Below are 15528 nucleotides of genomic sequence, written 5' to 3' on the forward strand. Positions count from 1 at the left end.
TTACCAGACAACATCATCAATGACATAATTATATCAACGCTCAATAATAATGTATTGCAGGTTAGCGCACAAGCTGCCGGATGCAAAACAACAGAACTGTTATTAAAATTTTTAAGCGAATCTGACCATTCTAGCTTTCTAAAAATGACAAACAACACTAAATATGTTGCTAAAATAAAACCAAAATTACAGTCACATAAAAACAGTATCAACTGTTTCACATGTGGAAAACCAGGTCATAAGTCTAGAGATTNTTAATAACTGTTATTATTAAAGTCAGACCGGGAATTCATAGTTCTGTTCTTCTGCTGGATTCGCTGAAGCCCCTACCCCTCCTCAAGTAGGGTGATCAACGCGGAGGTTATACAGGGTAGGTTCAATGGGAAGAGGTTGGGGATGGGAAGGGTAATGAGTGTAGGAAAAAAGCATTGGGCGGAAAGGGGTATGAAAAAAAGCGAATGTAGTAATTAGCGGAAGGGAAGCTGCTTAGAGTATAAAGTGGCAGGGCCTTCTGAAAGGGCCGTTTGGCTTAGGGGCGAAGTCGGAAAGTGTCGAGATGGACAGGATTGGGTGACTTGACACTGAGGCCCAGAGATTAGCTGCGAGCCTAACTGCAGCCTCGGGGAGTGAAGATAGACCAGTTTCTTTTAAAATTCGATTTTCTTTGATGAACTAGGGAAGGAAGAATCCGCCTTGAAGAATTTGTAGCTCCAGATGGGGATGACGTAGGAGCAGATGCTTCTGATAATTTCGTTGAATGTACGGATTTTTATTTGATGGAAGATGGAGCTGTTTTGGAAGAGGGGCTTGAGGGAGATAAAGACAGCTAGGCCCTTGGCACGGGTGGCACGCCATGTCGGTGTTCTGTCGAAGACGACGCCGAGGTGGTTGTTAACGGCGATGGAGGGAGATTTTCGGGTCCTACGGGAAAAGAAAATTACTTCCGACTACGGCCCGTTAATGGAGAGTTTCCATCTTCGGTACCAATTTAGTAGCATGGGCAGAAACTTGTTTGCGGAGCATTGGAGAATAGTTTGGGCGGAATTTATGACGGCGATGTCATGGGCGTAGAGAGCTGTGACGATTGAGGGTTGGGACGGCATGTCTGCGCAGAAACGAACGGAAGAGTCGACAGCGTGGAGCCTTGAGGGCTCCAGCAGTGAGGAGTTTGGTTGGGGATAAAGCAGAGTCAACGCGGACACGAAGGTTCTGTCAGAGAGGAAGGATCCGACACCCTGATTAGGAAATGTGGGATGTTGAGGGCGATAGGTTTGGTGACAAACTCGATCGAGGGCTTACTGGTTGTCGAGCTGAAGCATGGTAGTGTGGCGGCGTTTATTTAGGTTGACAGAAATGTGTTCAGAAACATGGAGAAGTTGATGGTCGGTGTGGTGCTGTCTGTGGAACCCACGCTGAATGTTGGGGAGAAGGTTGTTTCGATCCACGTGATCGAGAAGCCGGTTCATACGGATGAATTCAACTAATCTGCTTAGTGAATTGAGCAGGCTAATGGGCCTGTAGTTCGAGGGAGAGCTGAGGGGTTGCCCTTTTTTTGTGGAGAACTATGACGGTGGTTTCTTTCCAGACCATACGGTAGAGATGGAGCCACATGATAGGGTTTGCGATGTTGTAGAGTGCGGTTATGTTTATGTAAAGAAGATTTACAAAAATATAGGTATGTTGAATATTATTTCTTTGTTTCAATCTGTTGTTATATAATAGTTTTTAAAACAGAATTTGAATTAAAGCTCACTAATTGATTCATGTTTTGTACCGTCATTGTGCAAAATTAACTAATGTGCTAAGGGTGCTTAAAAGATATTATTAAATATAAGCAAGTTTTAAACTTTTTGATGGTTTAAATAGAACATTCAGTATTTTATGTCAACAGCAACTGTGGAATTTAATCCTCTATTGTAACTTCCTATAGCTACAGTATAATATGATCGGCTAATGCTACACATAAAGGTATTCTCTTCATAGTCTTCAGCAATATTGAGCGACATTTGTGAATCTTGTATCTATAATTGTAAAAGCTTCTGTATAATGCGCTGCCTAAGAATAGGTTAATTGGTTTTATATTTATCCGTTAAAGGGTCTAGCCGTACTTCTATAGCAAAACTGCCCCCGATAGGAACCTATATTGTTACCTATGCTATATTGTAGAGGGGCTATTTAAAAAAAAGTCTCCGGAGACGACTTTTTTCAAAGTGGTATATCTTTGTTAATTTTAAAGCTAGGAAAATCAAACCAATTTCAGTGTTTATGGTACACTTTACAGTTTATTTTATAGCAATTAACTATTAGCCAAGCCTAAAAAATAGTATCAAAAAACGCAGATAAGTTGTTTTTTAATTGATTTTTATCAGATCTAATTGAATTACCACTTTGAAAAAAATATATGATAATTATCTACACCTTGCCTAATAGCATGCCAAGTTTCATTAAATTCCAAAAGGTGCAACATATCGAAAAAAAAATTAAAGTAAGTGGACCACCTTACGACCACTATGTTGACGCTTTTAAATTATATTATATTTCAATCATTTTCGGAAAAGTATCGTTTCGACAGCTTATAGAAAGTATATATTAACGGTTGGTGACATCAACTAGACTATTGCAATATTTTGTCGATCTCTCTATCAGTGTACACGCGCGTGCATGTTCGTACATGATCACAGTGCATAGTCGTGGTACGCACTTGGTACACCTTGCTTAACAACATGCTAAGCTAATGATCTGCTCTGATAATTAAAAAATAACTTTTATTAGTCATCATCACTATTTTCATTAATTACAACGTGATCGCTATTTATAGAAAAAAGACTGGATAATATTTCCGCTGGGCGAACTATATGAGATTTATATCTTCCATTTGATAAATAATATATAATTGCCGCCACGTTAGAACAACACTCAACCGTTCGATTTCCATTTGCACAGTTACAGCAATAACGCCGAAAATCTTCGTGGCTCTTTCCGCTGGGGTTGTAGTGAATGTAACATCTGTAGGTTTTACTATTAACGTGTCGCGATTTTACTTGTACTTTTAGAAAGTTAGGTGCATTTTTGACGTACAGCACACCATAAACACTGAAATTGGTTTGATTTTCCTAGCTTTAAAATTAACAAAGAAATACCACTCTGAAAAAAAGTCGTCTAAGGAGACTTTTTCTCAAATAGCCCCTCAATTAACTGAGATATAGAACTAGCATCTGCTCTATCAACTACTATTAGTACTCTCTACAATATAGCATAGGTAACAATATAGGTTCCTATCGGGGGCAGTTTTGCTATGGAAGTACGGCTAGACCTTTTATTGCTGTGGTAAATATATTTTCGTCTACTCTAATTAGACAGTCGAGGATTAAAAGTTTATCACTTATATTCATTTTTGGCAAAATATATTCAGTGACGTTAGATTTTAATTACTTATTGAGCACCTTTTTGAAGTGCTGTTTGACTAAGCACTTTTGTTTTTTTTTTTAACGGATATGAATCTTATCGTTGTTTTCTGAAAAATAATTATGTAACGAGGAACATTTCTTTGTCTTGTTTTTTCTTTATCTTGTCTTTTCTTTGTTTTGTATTTTCTTTTTGTGTTATCTTTTGTCTTTGTCTTGTCTTTGAAACTTGTATTTTCCTTTGGATTTTATTATGATGGAACCTAACGTTTCAACGAATCAGCTTGTAATTCTGAAACTAATAAAATTTCGAAAGTCTTTAAATTTATTTAATTGTGGTTTACAGTTGATTAAATTGATAGATGTCCCCGTATTAATCATCAGTTTTTGAAATAACAAACGGGACAATTTCTATTATTATTTATTAATTCAAAAATAACATGAGTTTTGAAAGTATAAGGTTAAGTTGCTTTCTCTAAATTTATCATCATCGGAATCAGTTTCTGGATTTTCGATTTGGATCTGGATGTGTTAATTTTTAATTGTTGTTTGAGAAAACCCTCGAATGGGGTGCCAAACGACCAGTGACTAGAATTATTAGGTATCATTAATAAATAAAACGATCTATTAAACGTAGTTGTTGACGAGGTACTCGACCTAGGAGATAAAAAAAAAAGAATAATATTTTGGATGTTTCATTCCTACCAGCCACTAACGGCGGTCGGCCGGCAATCTCTCCGGACTATGCCGGAAGGCACTCTCGAGCTTCCTTTCAGGAATCGTGGGAATGGGTGGGAGGTGGTTCGGGTGAGAAAGATGAGACGGACGAAATGAAGACAGAAGAGAGTGAAACATTATCTGTCGAGTATTACTGCCCTAGCATTTGCCTAAGTGTTCCAAGGAAACCACAGAAAAACTTGAACCAAAGCAGACGGACTTAGAATCGAATCGGCGCGGCGTCCTCCCGAATGCTAAGCAATGGTCGAAACCTCCAGGCCATGCCGCTCGGTGGACATAACTCACTACAACTAGAATTGTTACTTATAATTCTATATTGATTAAGTGATTACCAATTACGCATGCGCTATTAGAAAGAGAGTTACACACGTGTGACACAATGCAGCGTTGTGTCTCGCATCGGGCAACACTCTGATACATATCTTTATGGTCATCATTGACGTAAAACTGTTTAATACTCAAGCAATTGGGGAACATGAAGAGGATTGTTGTACAGAAATATGAAAATGGTAAATATCATCCAACCACCTACCTTGAATGGCCCACCAATGTAACGAAGGTTAGGATTAGGTTACTTGGTCTTGTTCTTGTAGGAGGGAATTAGAGTGAGACGTCTTTCTGATGCAGTCTTATTTTTCGGAGGCCTTCATAGACATGGTCGAAAACAACTTTCTGACTCGGTAAACGATGTACAGATTTTATGCAGTTTTAGACAGTTCTTATGCTACAACTAACTAATGTAAAGCGTCTATATTATTATAAAATTTTTATACTGCAAAATAAACAAAGATAAGCAAAACGTGCTTATTATGTTTTATACCTATGTATATTACACATGTAGTATGCCTACGCGTATTGTAATAATAATCGTCATACGGGAAGCGAGGTATAAATAATTTTAAATTTTAAAACAAAAATTTTACTAAAATGCCAATCTTGAATGTCTGTTTTATTGCTTCTTAACCCTCTTCGTGGAATTTTCATGCTGGGTTTTGTAGGTCTTTTCACTATCTACATTTATCATTTAAAACATTTTTCCTTAAGTTTACAACTTTTTTTCTTCATGAAAACCTTATTTGCGAATTATTTAAACAACTTGGTTTGAAATCAAGCCCACAAGGAGGTTAAACGTTATTGATTTTTACTTAAAAACAACAGGTTAATGATATAAGACAAGATGGGTAAAACGTTGGTTGTTGTTTTTAAGTAAATAAATTGCTTTTAAGCAATCCTGGTTTTGACTTCAAATTACACAGAAATATTGGGGAAAAATTGTTAATAGTATTATTTAAATAATGTCCGAAATAATTACAGGCGTTGTCAAAGCATGATGTACCCTATTAGTGATCTTTTTTATATGAATCACCTTTATACTTCATGTATTTGTCATTTCGTTGATAAATTTCGACTAAATCTATTACACTTTGCCGAGATGTACTTAGGTATACTAACTATCGGAGTGCGGAATCTAATTAACATGTTCTCAATCTTATATTAAATTTCTAAATTGTTGTTTGTTTCAATTTTTTTCGTGATAATTATGATATTTAAAGTGTTAAATATGTATAGGTGACACATTATGGAATACTTTATTGATTTGCGCTGACGTTTAATTAACAGATAAATTTCAGTTTACTGATATTAATAGAATTAAGTAATCAGCGCCATTTTGATTACATTTAATTATTTTATATCTCAAAACTATAATGACTACATCACAAACATACAATGAAAAAATAATGATAATTGAAAACGGAGCAATTTCTAAAAGCTTAAAAATAAAAGAAATGTAGGAAAAACAACTCGTGTACTAAGATAAGCGGAAAGTAAATATATATAAAAGAGTCTGAGTTGTCGAAGATGTCACGATGATGTTCATGATGATGAAGCTCATTGCTCTTTTAGTGTTAGCTATAGCTATACCTAGCTATGCCCAACAGGTAAGAAAAGCATTTTTCTATTGTAATTTCTGTAAGTGGTTGTTTTAATAGTTTAGACAATAATGGCTGACTTATGAAAATTGGAAAATGCTTTTGTTTGATTGCTTATGATCAAGTTACGGTAGGACATCACTAGCAAAGCGAGCGTGAAATGATCATATGTTTTAGTTTTGGGTCCAGGGTTCGCGGCTCATATTGTAAACAATTGAAATTAAAATAGAATGATATTCGTTTCTTCCCCTTATTATTGCAATGCGAAATAGATCAAAATCAATTTAGGGTATAAAATTTTATGTTTTAAAAAAATACACCAATGCTGTGTCTCCGAATATGGGACTTCCTTTTTTTTTTAATTTAAAAGGGTTTTAAAATATAATCGCTAACAGATCGATAAAGCAATAAATAAACAAATGATTAAAACCAGTGCTAATTTGAAAACAGCCCAATGCATAAGTGAAATAATAAATACCACAATCAAGGAAGAGTCGCCATTTTGATCTTATTTGATCTCATGAGCGAGTCATAGCAGTCTTTGGCCAACCCAAAGTAGCTCCTAAACAGAGATTCAATTTAATTTCCAAATATAGGCAGTGTTTTCCAATCTGTGCGACCAATGGACCGAAATTTAATGATAACATGTAATTAGATTTAGATAACCAAGTACACGTCCACATGTAGACATTTAGACCGGTTCGCTTTTTCCATTTGTTTTCTATCACCTCAAATAAGACAAAATTGGAATTTTTTTATTAACTATTTGAATTAAAAGGAAAAACCATCCGGCATAAGGAACCCTACAATGGTTACCCAATTCCTGAATATTATACAGTGTCCAGCAGAAACAATCTGTCATTTTATTATAGGCAGAAATACTATACAGGAAATGTAATCAACTAGAGTGATACTTGGTAAATAACATAACGCCACTTGGTTTTATTTTTTTTCTTTGTAAAATAACACCTGTGAGGTAACCACCGTCCTTTGTGATGTATTAACGGGAATCCAAGACGGAAAATGTCCACTACTTTTGCCAGCATTTTAAGTAAAAGACACTTGGACCTCCTTACTAATGCGATACTTCAGAACCTTTCAGTTGGAAACCTGTGATGCAAACATTAGACTGCTAAAGCACTTCCGTAGAAAAAAATCCCAAGCAGTTAAATCGAGAGTAGGTCTTCAAAAATGTTAGATGGTCCTGCTAGCAAAAGCCGCGTGTAGCGTTGTCTTCGCGTTTCGAAATACGCTTCAGTCTCAAGAGAGCGGTGTCCCATGCTCAGCATGTTACTAAAATGACGCCACCCTACTCTCTAAAATATGTTGCTTTGTCCGTTTTCATTCGCAATTATATTTAAACTCCTTAATAAATTGGGATGAAATTTTCAAAACTCTAGCACTCTTAATGGTAAATCAATCGTCTTTATGTCATTTCATTCACACATTCTATAATTGTTAGCCGAAAAGTGTAATTTTATTTGGCATTTAGGTTCCTAACAGGTAATGTTTATCGAAAAACAGTGGAATTGTTTTTGAATTATTTACGGTATTAATAGTATTTGGTGACATATCAATAATTTGGTGATCAATCAAGAATAGGAAATGATCAAGTGATCAATTAAGAATAGGAAATACCTTATCTTTAAACATATATTTTACACGTACCTATTCCTTAATTTTCCNCCAGAAACAATCTATCATTTTATTGTAGGCAGAAATAATATACTATATAAGAAATGTAATGACCGATAGTGATAATTGGTAAATAACATAACGCCACTTGGTTTTATTTTTTTTCTTTGTGAAATTACACCTGTGAGGTAACCACCGTCCTTTGTGATGTATTAATGGAATCCAAGACGGAAAATGTCCACTATTTTTGTCAGCATTTTAAGTAAAAGACACTTGGACCTACTTACTGATGCGACACTTCAGAACCTTTCAGTTGGAGACCTGTGAAGCAAACATCGGGCTGTTGAAGCAGTCCAATAGAAAAAATCCCAAGCACTTAAATCGGGAGTATGTCTTCAAGAACGTTAGATGATCCTTCTCGCAAACGCCGCGTGTAGCGTTGTTATCGTGTTTCGTATATGTTTCAATAACAAGAGCTCTATGCGTCTTGCTCCAAGACTCAGCATATTACTACAATGGCATCACTCTGCTCCCCCCTACTCGTTTTGTGCTGATTGCGTGGCCGTACGAAATACCAACCGTAAAAGTTATTGTTTCTGCCAAATTATACTAAGAAATGATATATATTATTACGATTTCATTGTAAGAAAAATATGTTGCTTTGTCCGTTTTCATTCGTAATTATATTTAAACTCCTTAATAACTTGGGATGAAATTTTCAAAACTCTAGCACTCTTAATTGTAAATCAATCGTCTTTATGTCATTTCATTCACACATTCTATAATTTTTAGCCGACAAGTGTAATTTTATTTGGCGTTTAGGTTCCTAACAGGTAATGTTTATCGAAAAACAGCGGAATTGTTTTTGAATTATTTACGGTATTAATAGTATTTGGTGACATATCAATAATTTGGTGATCAATCAAGAATAGGAAATGATCAAGTGATCAATTAAGAATAGGAAATACCTTATCTTTAAACATATATTTTACACGTACCTATTCCTTAATTTTCCAGGCTAATGTCATTACTACAGGGTTTGGATCACCAGTTTCCTATAAGGATGCATCCTTAACAGTTGGCCGTCGTGGACCAATGCTTTTGGAAGACACGGAATTTATCGACGAAATGTCACATTTTGACCGAGAACGAATACCGGAAAGAGTAGTGCATGCTAAAGGTGGAGGCGCATTTGGCTATTTTGAAGTCACCAACGATATCTCTCGGTACAGTGCAGCCCAGGTTTTTGCAAGAGTTGGAAATAGAACGAGAATCGCAATACGGTTTTCCACAGTTGCCGGTGAAAGAGGATCGGCCGACACCGCACGAGATCCACGTGGTTTTGCCATCAAATTTTACACACAAGAAGGAAATTGGGACCTTGTAGGAAATAATCTTCCAGTATTCTTTATTCGGGACTCTATTTTATTCCCTAGTTTTATTCATTCCCAGAAGAGACATCCATCAACTTTTCTTCACGATGCTGACATGCAATGGGACTTTTTCACTTCGAGGCCGGAATCAGTTCATATGATACTATTTCTGTTCTCCGATAGGGGAACTCCTGATGGTTTCAGATTTATGGACGGCTTTGGAGTTAATACATTCAAACTGATTAACGCCACTGGACATCACGTTTATTGTAAATTTCATTATTTGAGTAATCAGGGTTTGAGAAACTTAACTGCTGCAAGAGCTCAACAACTGCAAGCCCAAGATCCCGATTATGCTATAAGAGATTTGTATAATGCAATTAGTTCCGGTAATTATCCATCATGGTCGCTGAATATTCAGGTGATGACCGAGGCGCAAGCACAGAATAGTAGCTTTAATCCATTCGACGACACGAAGGTGTGGCCCGAATCTGTATATCCTTTAATTCCAGTTGGTCGATTAGTATTGAACGAGAATCCTACGAATTATTTCCAAGATATCGAGCAAATTGCGCTATCTCCATCACGAATGGTGCCTGGAATCAAACCTTCTCCCGATCGTATGTTACAAGGAAGACTATTTTCTTATCCAGATACTCAGAGACATAGATTGGGTCCCAACTTTCTTCAAATTCCAGTCAACTGTCCTCTTTATGTTCGAAATTATCAACGAGATGGTCCAATGTCTTACGATAATCAGGGGAATAATACAGTTTATCACCCGAATTCAGTAGATTCGTTAAATGTCAGTCAAAGGGCAGCAGCATTAAGTCCAGCGTATTCCGTTAGCGGTGATGTCTCCAAGTACGACAATGGAGGCGAAGATAACTTTGCTCAAGCCACAAACCATTACCAGAATGTGTTAGATGAAGCAGGCAGGGTAAATTTAGTTGAAAATTTGGGAAGTGCACTTTCCTCCGCATCAGTGAGNAATCCATTCGACGACACGAAGGTATGGCCCGAATCTACATATCCCTTAATTCGAGTTGGTCGATTAGTATTGAACGAGAATCCTACGAATTATTTCCAAGATATCGAGCAAATGGCGCTATCCCCATCACGAATGGTGCCTGGAATCAAACCTTCTCCCGATCGAATGTTACAAGGAAGACTATTTTCTTATCCAGATACTCAGAGACACAGATTGGGTCCCAACTTTCTTCAAATTCCAGTCAACTGTCCTCTTTATGTTCGAAATTATCAACGAGATGGTCCAATGTCTTACGATAATCAGGGAAATAATACAGTTTATCACCCGAATTCAGTAGATTCGTTAAATGTCAGTCAAAGGGCAGCAGCATTAAGTCCAGCGTATTCCGTTAGCGGTGATGTCTCCAAGTATGATAATGGAGGCGAAGATAACTTTGCTCAAGCCACAAACCATTACCAGAATGTGTTAGATGAAGCAGGCAGGGTAAATTTAGTTGAAAATTTGGGAAGTGCACTTTCCTCTGCATCAGTAGGATACCAACGACGAGCACTTGACATGTTCGGCAACGTTTCTGCAGATCTGAGGGCCCGCCTTCAGAGAAGACTAGGGTTACAATAGTAAACTTGAATTACGCAACTGTTACAATAGGTTTTGCAAAACATATACATATGTAACTGTAGTTAAATAATATGTAATTTGTAAAACAATTATAATTGAATTTGTAAACCATTTAGCTTCTTACGTTACATTCATTTGAATGAAAAACGAAATATACATTGCATCTAAAGACATATATATATATGTATACCCTGATTTTTTGAAAGTGATGGTTAAGGTAATGGGAATAAAACTGGTCCAAGTGACCGCCCTTGATTGCACCTAGCTGGAATACTTGAATAAAGACAACAAAAGAGAATAAGCTATACAAAAGTGGTAAAAACACCACAATTCAACACAACGTATAGGTGTCCTATTTTAAAAAATCAGCCGGAACATCTCTTCATGGGAGCGACCAATTCAAAAATAACATGTATAAATTTTTTTGGTTTTGTGGAAGATATTGGATGGTGAAGTACAATTTCACCTTGACTTTCATCTTCATGATCATTAAAATGTTGAATTGATTTTTTTATACATAAATCAGATATACATTCAGATTGGTGTTTCAGGTTTTTTTTCTGAATGACCTTCTGAGGTTATTATAACACTAAAAAAAGAACTAGATGATATTGAATTATTCAGGGTAACTTTACAATAAGGTTCCAGGTCACTAACTTCAACAACTTTGAATAAAGTTATCTTCTAACAAAATTTATTACTTTCAGGTTAGGCATTTGGTATTATTTAGTGTTTTATCGATGAAGTAAACATTGAAGGTCATTTAGAGAAATAGCCTTAAGTACCTATATTTGAACGTGAAATGTTGCAAATTCGGGTCAACAATAGGATCCTCATTTAAGAAAATTTATTTGACCTTCAACTGATTTTGAAAATGAATGTGAACGTGAAATTGTAGGTCACCATCCGATGTAACCTTTCGAACCTAAAAAGCATTGAAGATGGAAGATGAAGCTCTAAAGGAATTTAAACAATAATGTGAATGTGAAAATTATAAATGCCTATTAATCAGCTTGTAATAATAACTGTCAGACCATTTTTCTTGGATTTTTGTTTTTTTTTAAAGATTTAAATCCGAAACACTTAGCTGAGATTAATTAAAACTAACACCTCATTACAAGTATTTAGAATTTCATATAAAAACNTAAATTTAGTTGAAAATTTGGGAAGTGCACTTTCCTCCGCATCAGTGAGATACCAACGACGAGCACTTGACATGTTCGGCAACGTTTCTGCAGATCTGAGGGCTCGGCTTCAGAGAAGACTGGGGTTGCAATAGTAATCTTCGTTTACGCAACTGTTACAATAATTTTTATAAAACATATACATATGTAACTGCTGTTAAATAATATGTAATTTGTAAAACAATTATAATTGAATTTGTAAACCATTTAGCTTCTTACGTTACATTCATTTGAATGAAAAAGGAAATATACATTGCATCTAAAGACATATATATATATGTATACCCTGATTTTTTGAAAGTGATGGTTATGGTAATGGGAATAAAACTGGTCCAAGTGACCGCCCTTGATTGCACCTAGCTGGAATACTTGAATAAAGACAACATAAGAGAATAAGCTATACAAGAGTGGTAAAAACAGCACTAAACACAACATACAGAAGGTGTCCCATTTTAAAAAATCAACCGGTATATCTCTTCACGGGAACGACCAATTCAAAAGTAACCTGTATAAATATTTTGGGTTCAGTGGAAGACATTGAATGGTGACGTACATTTTCAGCTTGACTCTCATCGTCATGGTCATTAAAATGTTAAATTTGCTTTTTTAAACATTAATCAGATATGCATTCACATTGGTGTTTCAGGTTCGTTTTCTGAATGACCTTTTGAGGTTATTTTAACACCAAAAAAGAACTACGTAATATTCTTCGCGTTTCGAAATACGCTTCAGTCTCAAGAGAGCGGTGTCCCATGCTCAGCATGTTACTAAAATGACGCCACCCTACTCTCTAAAATATGTTGCTTTGTCCGTTTTCATTTACTACTGTATTTAAACCGCTTAATAAATTGCGATGAAATATTCAAAACCCTGGCACTCTTAATGGTAAATTGATCGCCTTTATGACATTTCATTCACACATTCTATAATTTTTAGCCGACAAGTGTAATTTTATTTGGCGTTTAGGTTCCTAACAGGTAATGTTTATCGAAAAACAGCGGAATTGTTTTGGAAATTCGGTATTAATAGTATTTGGTGACATATCAACAATTTGGTGATCAATTAAGAATAGGAAATGGTCAAGTGATCAATTAAGAATAGGAAATGCCCTATCTTTAAACATATATTTTACACGTACCTATTCCTTCATTTTCCAGGCTAGATTCCCTATACCCATCCTAACTTATACCTAATATTTTTTTAGTTATAAGAAATTTTTGAAAGAAAAATTGTGCACTAAACGCCGTGTAAGTTGCTTTATATTAGTTTCGACCGCGTTGAGGTTTCAAAATGGAACATGCAAGAACCATTAACAATAATTTTTATAAAACATATACATATGTAACTGTAGTTAAATAATATGTAATTTGTAAAACAATTATAATTGAATTTGTAAACCATTTAGCTTCTTACGTTACATTCATTTGAATGAAAAACGAAATATACATTGCATCTAAAGACATATATATATATGTATACCCTGATTTTTTGAAAGTGATGGTTAAGGTAATGGGAATAAAACTGGTCCAAGTGACCGCCCTTGATTGCACCTAGCTGGAATACTTGAATAAAGACAACAAAAGAGAATAAGCTATACAAAAGTGGTAAAAACACCACAATTCAACACAACGTATAGGTGTCCTATTTTAAAAAATCAGCCGGAACATCTCTTCATGGGAGCGACCAATTCAAAAATAACATGTATAAATTTTTTTGGTTTTGTGGAAGATATTGGATGGTGAAGTACAATTTCACCTTGACTTTCATCTTCATGATCATTAAAATGTTGAATTGATTTTTTTATACATAAATCAGATATACATTCAGATTGGTGTTTCAGGTTTTTTTTCTGAATGACCTTCTGAGGTTATTATAACACTAAAAAAAGAACTAGATGATATTGAATTATTCAGGGTAACTTTACAATAAGGTTCCAGGTCACTAACTTCAACAACTTTGAATAAAGTTATCTTCTAACAAAATTTATTACTTTCAGGTTAGGCATTTGGTATTATTTAGTGTTTTATCGATGAAGTAAACATTGAAGGTCATTTAGAGAAATAGCCTTAAGTACCTATATTTGAACGTGAAATGTTGCAAATTCGGGTCAACAATAGGATCCTCATTTAAGAAAATTTATTTGACCTTCAACTGATTTTGAAAATGAATGTGAACGTGAAATTGTAGGTCACCATCCGATGTAACCTTTCGAACCTAAAAAGCATTGAAGATGGAAGATGAAGCTCTAAAGGAATTTAAACAATAATGTGAATGTGAAAATTATAAATGCCTATTAATCAGCTTGTAATAATAACTGTCAGACCATTTTTCTTGGATTTTTGTTTTTTTTTAAAGATTTAAATCCGAAACACTTAGCTGAGATTAATTAAAACTAACACCTCATTACAAGTATTTAGAATTTCATATAAAAACGCTAAGCTATGTATGTCCCATGCTTGCTGTTATTAGGATAATACCTGTCGCATCAGTATTGTTTTATAATACTTACATAGGTTTATATTTTATATATAATATTAACGCCCAAACCTATGTAACATTATAAAAAAATACTAATCAGATTTTTTAAGACGTAGATGCCAAGAATGTCAGAAGTTGTTTGTGGGGGACGTGGAGGTACGTAGGGGCGCTTCAACTTCAAGGTGTAGGTTGACAGCTTTGGCAAGAACAGAAATGCCTTTTTTGTCAATGTGTCGGTAGTCCTAGGAGGAGTGTTTGGCATTGAGGTTACATGCGACGATCGTTGAGACGTTTGGTAGGAGGATGAGGGGGAGATCCGAAAGAGTTAGTTTAGTTAAGGGGGACCTAAGAGAAAGGATTCTGTCAACTTCTTCTAATGAATTAGTAACCAAAGAGGTGGTCCTATGTTTTAAAGAGTTTCCGACGAGGGTGGTTATTGGCGGAGTAAGGCAAGGTTTTTTGGGTGGTACGGGTTTCTTAGGTACTCTGGGACACGATAGGTGGCGCGGTGGTTCCTTTCGCAGTTAGTACAGGAGGGGGTTGCGTCTTGCCGGTCTTTTGCCTTGCATTAGGCGGTGACATGGTTGCTGTCGCAGAAGGAGCAGACCCAGGCAGCGTAGCAGTAATTGGCAGTATAAAAGAATTTCATAAAGCGGCGGCATTGGGCAACTTCTTTGGTGTCTCTTTTAGGCTTAACTTTGATGTTGAGACCTAGGATACTTGTCGAGACGGACGTATACTAGCGGCCTGATTTTTCTACCTTTTGATATTCGGTGAACACCCCGGATAGCGAAGCCTTTATTAAAAAATTTAAACTGTATATCGCCCGTGGTGATGGCTTTTCAGACTCCATGGAGGACGACATGAAGGTCTCTGTCTTGTTGGAGTTGGTTGGTTGGGAACTCAACCTTGGATTTGCTGAGGTACGACGATAGGCGACGAAAATCGTCTATGGGGTTGGGGTAGACTCTGATAGAGTCTTGCGTGTTAATGGCCCGAGGGGCGGTAACACTGTGGTTGTCTACGACTCTACGAATTTTCGGCCAATGAGACTTTTGGCGGATACCTATGGGTGGGGGAGCTTTAGTGCCTTGACTAGGTTGCTCCGTTTCTGACTCACATACTAGGGTTAAGACTTCCGCAAAGAAAAGTCCCTCTAAGACTGCGGAGCTCTTT

General features: G+C 36.1%; 1 protein-coding gene across 3 annotated transcripts; it reads left to right on the forward strand.

Annotated features, from left to right (window-relative positions):
- The first annotated feature begins 5976 nt into the window (after window positions 1-5976).
- Window positions 5977-12064, forward strand: LOC108733964 (catalase-like). Of its 3 annotated transcripts, none has more exons than XM_018465331.2 (3): window positions 5977-6082; window positions 8726-10025; window positions 11839-12064. In XM_018465331.2, exons 1-3 carry the CDS (start codon window positions 6011-6013, stop codon window positions 11967-11969), a joined length of 1503 nt encoding a protein of 500 aa, XP_018320833.1. In that variant the 5' UTR covers window positions 5977-6010; the 3' UTR covers window positions 11970-12064. The 3 variants fall into 3 exon arrangements, with proteins under 3 accessions (XP_018320833.1, XP_025829375.1, XP_025829376.1); XM_025973590.1 differs by lacking the exon at window positions 11839-12064 and adding an exon at window positions 10591-10801 and having other exon boundaries at window positions 8726-10056; XM_025973591.1 differs by lacking the exon at window positions 11839-12064 and adding an exon at window positions 10073-10801 and having other exon boundaries at window positions 8726-9538.
- Window positions 12065-15528: the final 3464 nt, after the last annotated feature.

This window comes from Agrilus planipennis, unplaced genomic scaffold (genome assembly GCF_000699045.2).
Source record: "Agrilus planipennis isolate EAB-ADULT unplaced genomic scaffold, Apla_2.0 scaffold43, whole genome shotgun sequence".
NCBI lineage: Eukaryota > Metazoa > Arthropoda > Insecta > Coleoptera > Buprestidae > Agrilus > Agrilus planipennis.

Excerpts from the sequence above, each read along its gene's own strand:
- LOC108733964 (XM_018465331.2), top strand. The coding sequence starts at position 6,011 with ATGATGTTCATGATGATGAAGCTCATTGCTCTTTTAGTGTTAGCTATA. Across the intron at positions 6,083-8,725 it reads TACCTAGCTATGCCCAACAG|GCTAATGTCATTACTACAGG; the intron begins GTAAGAAAAGCA and ends TTAATTTTCCAG.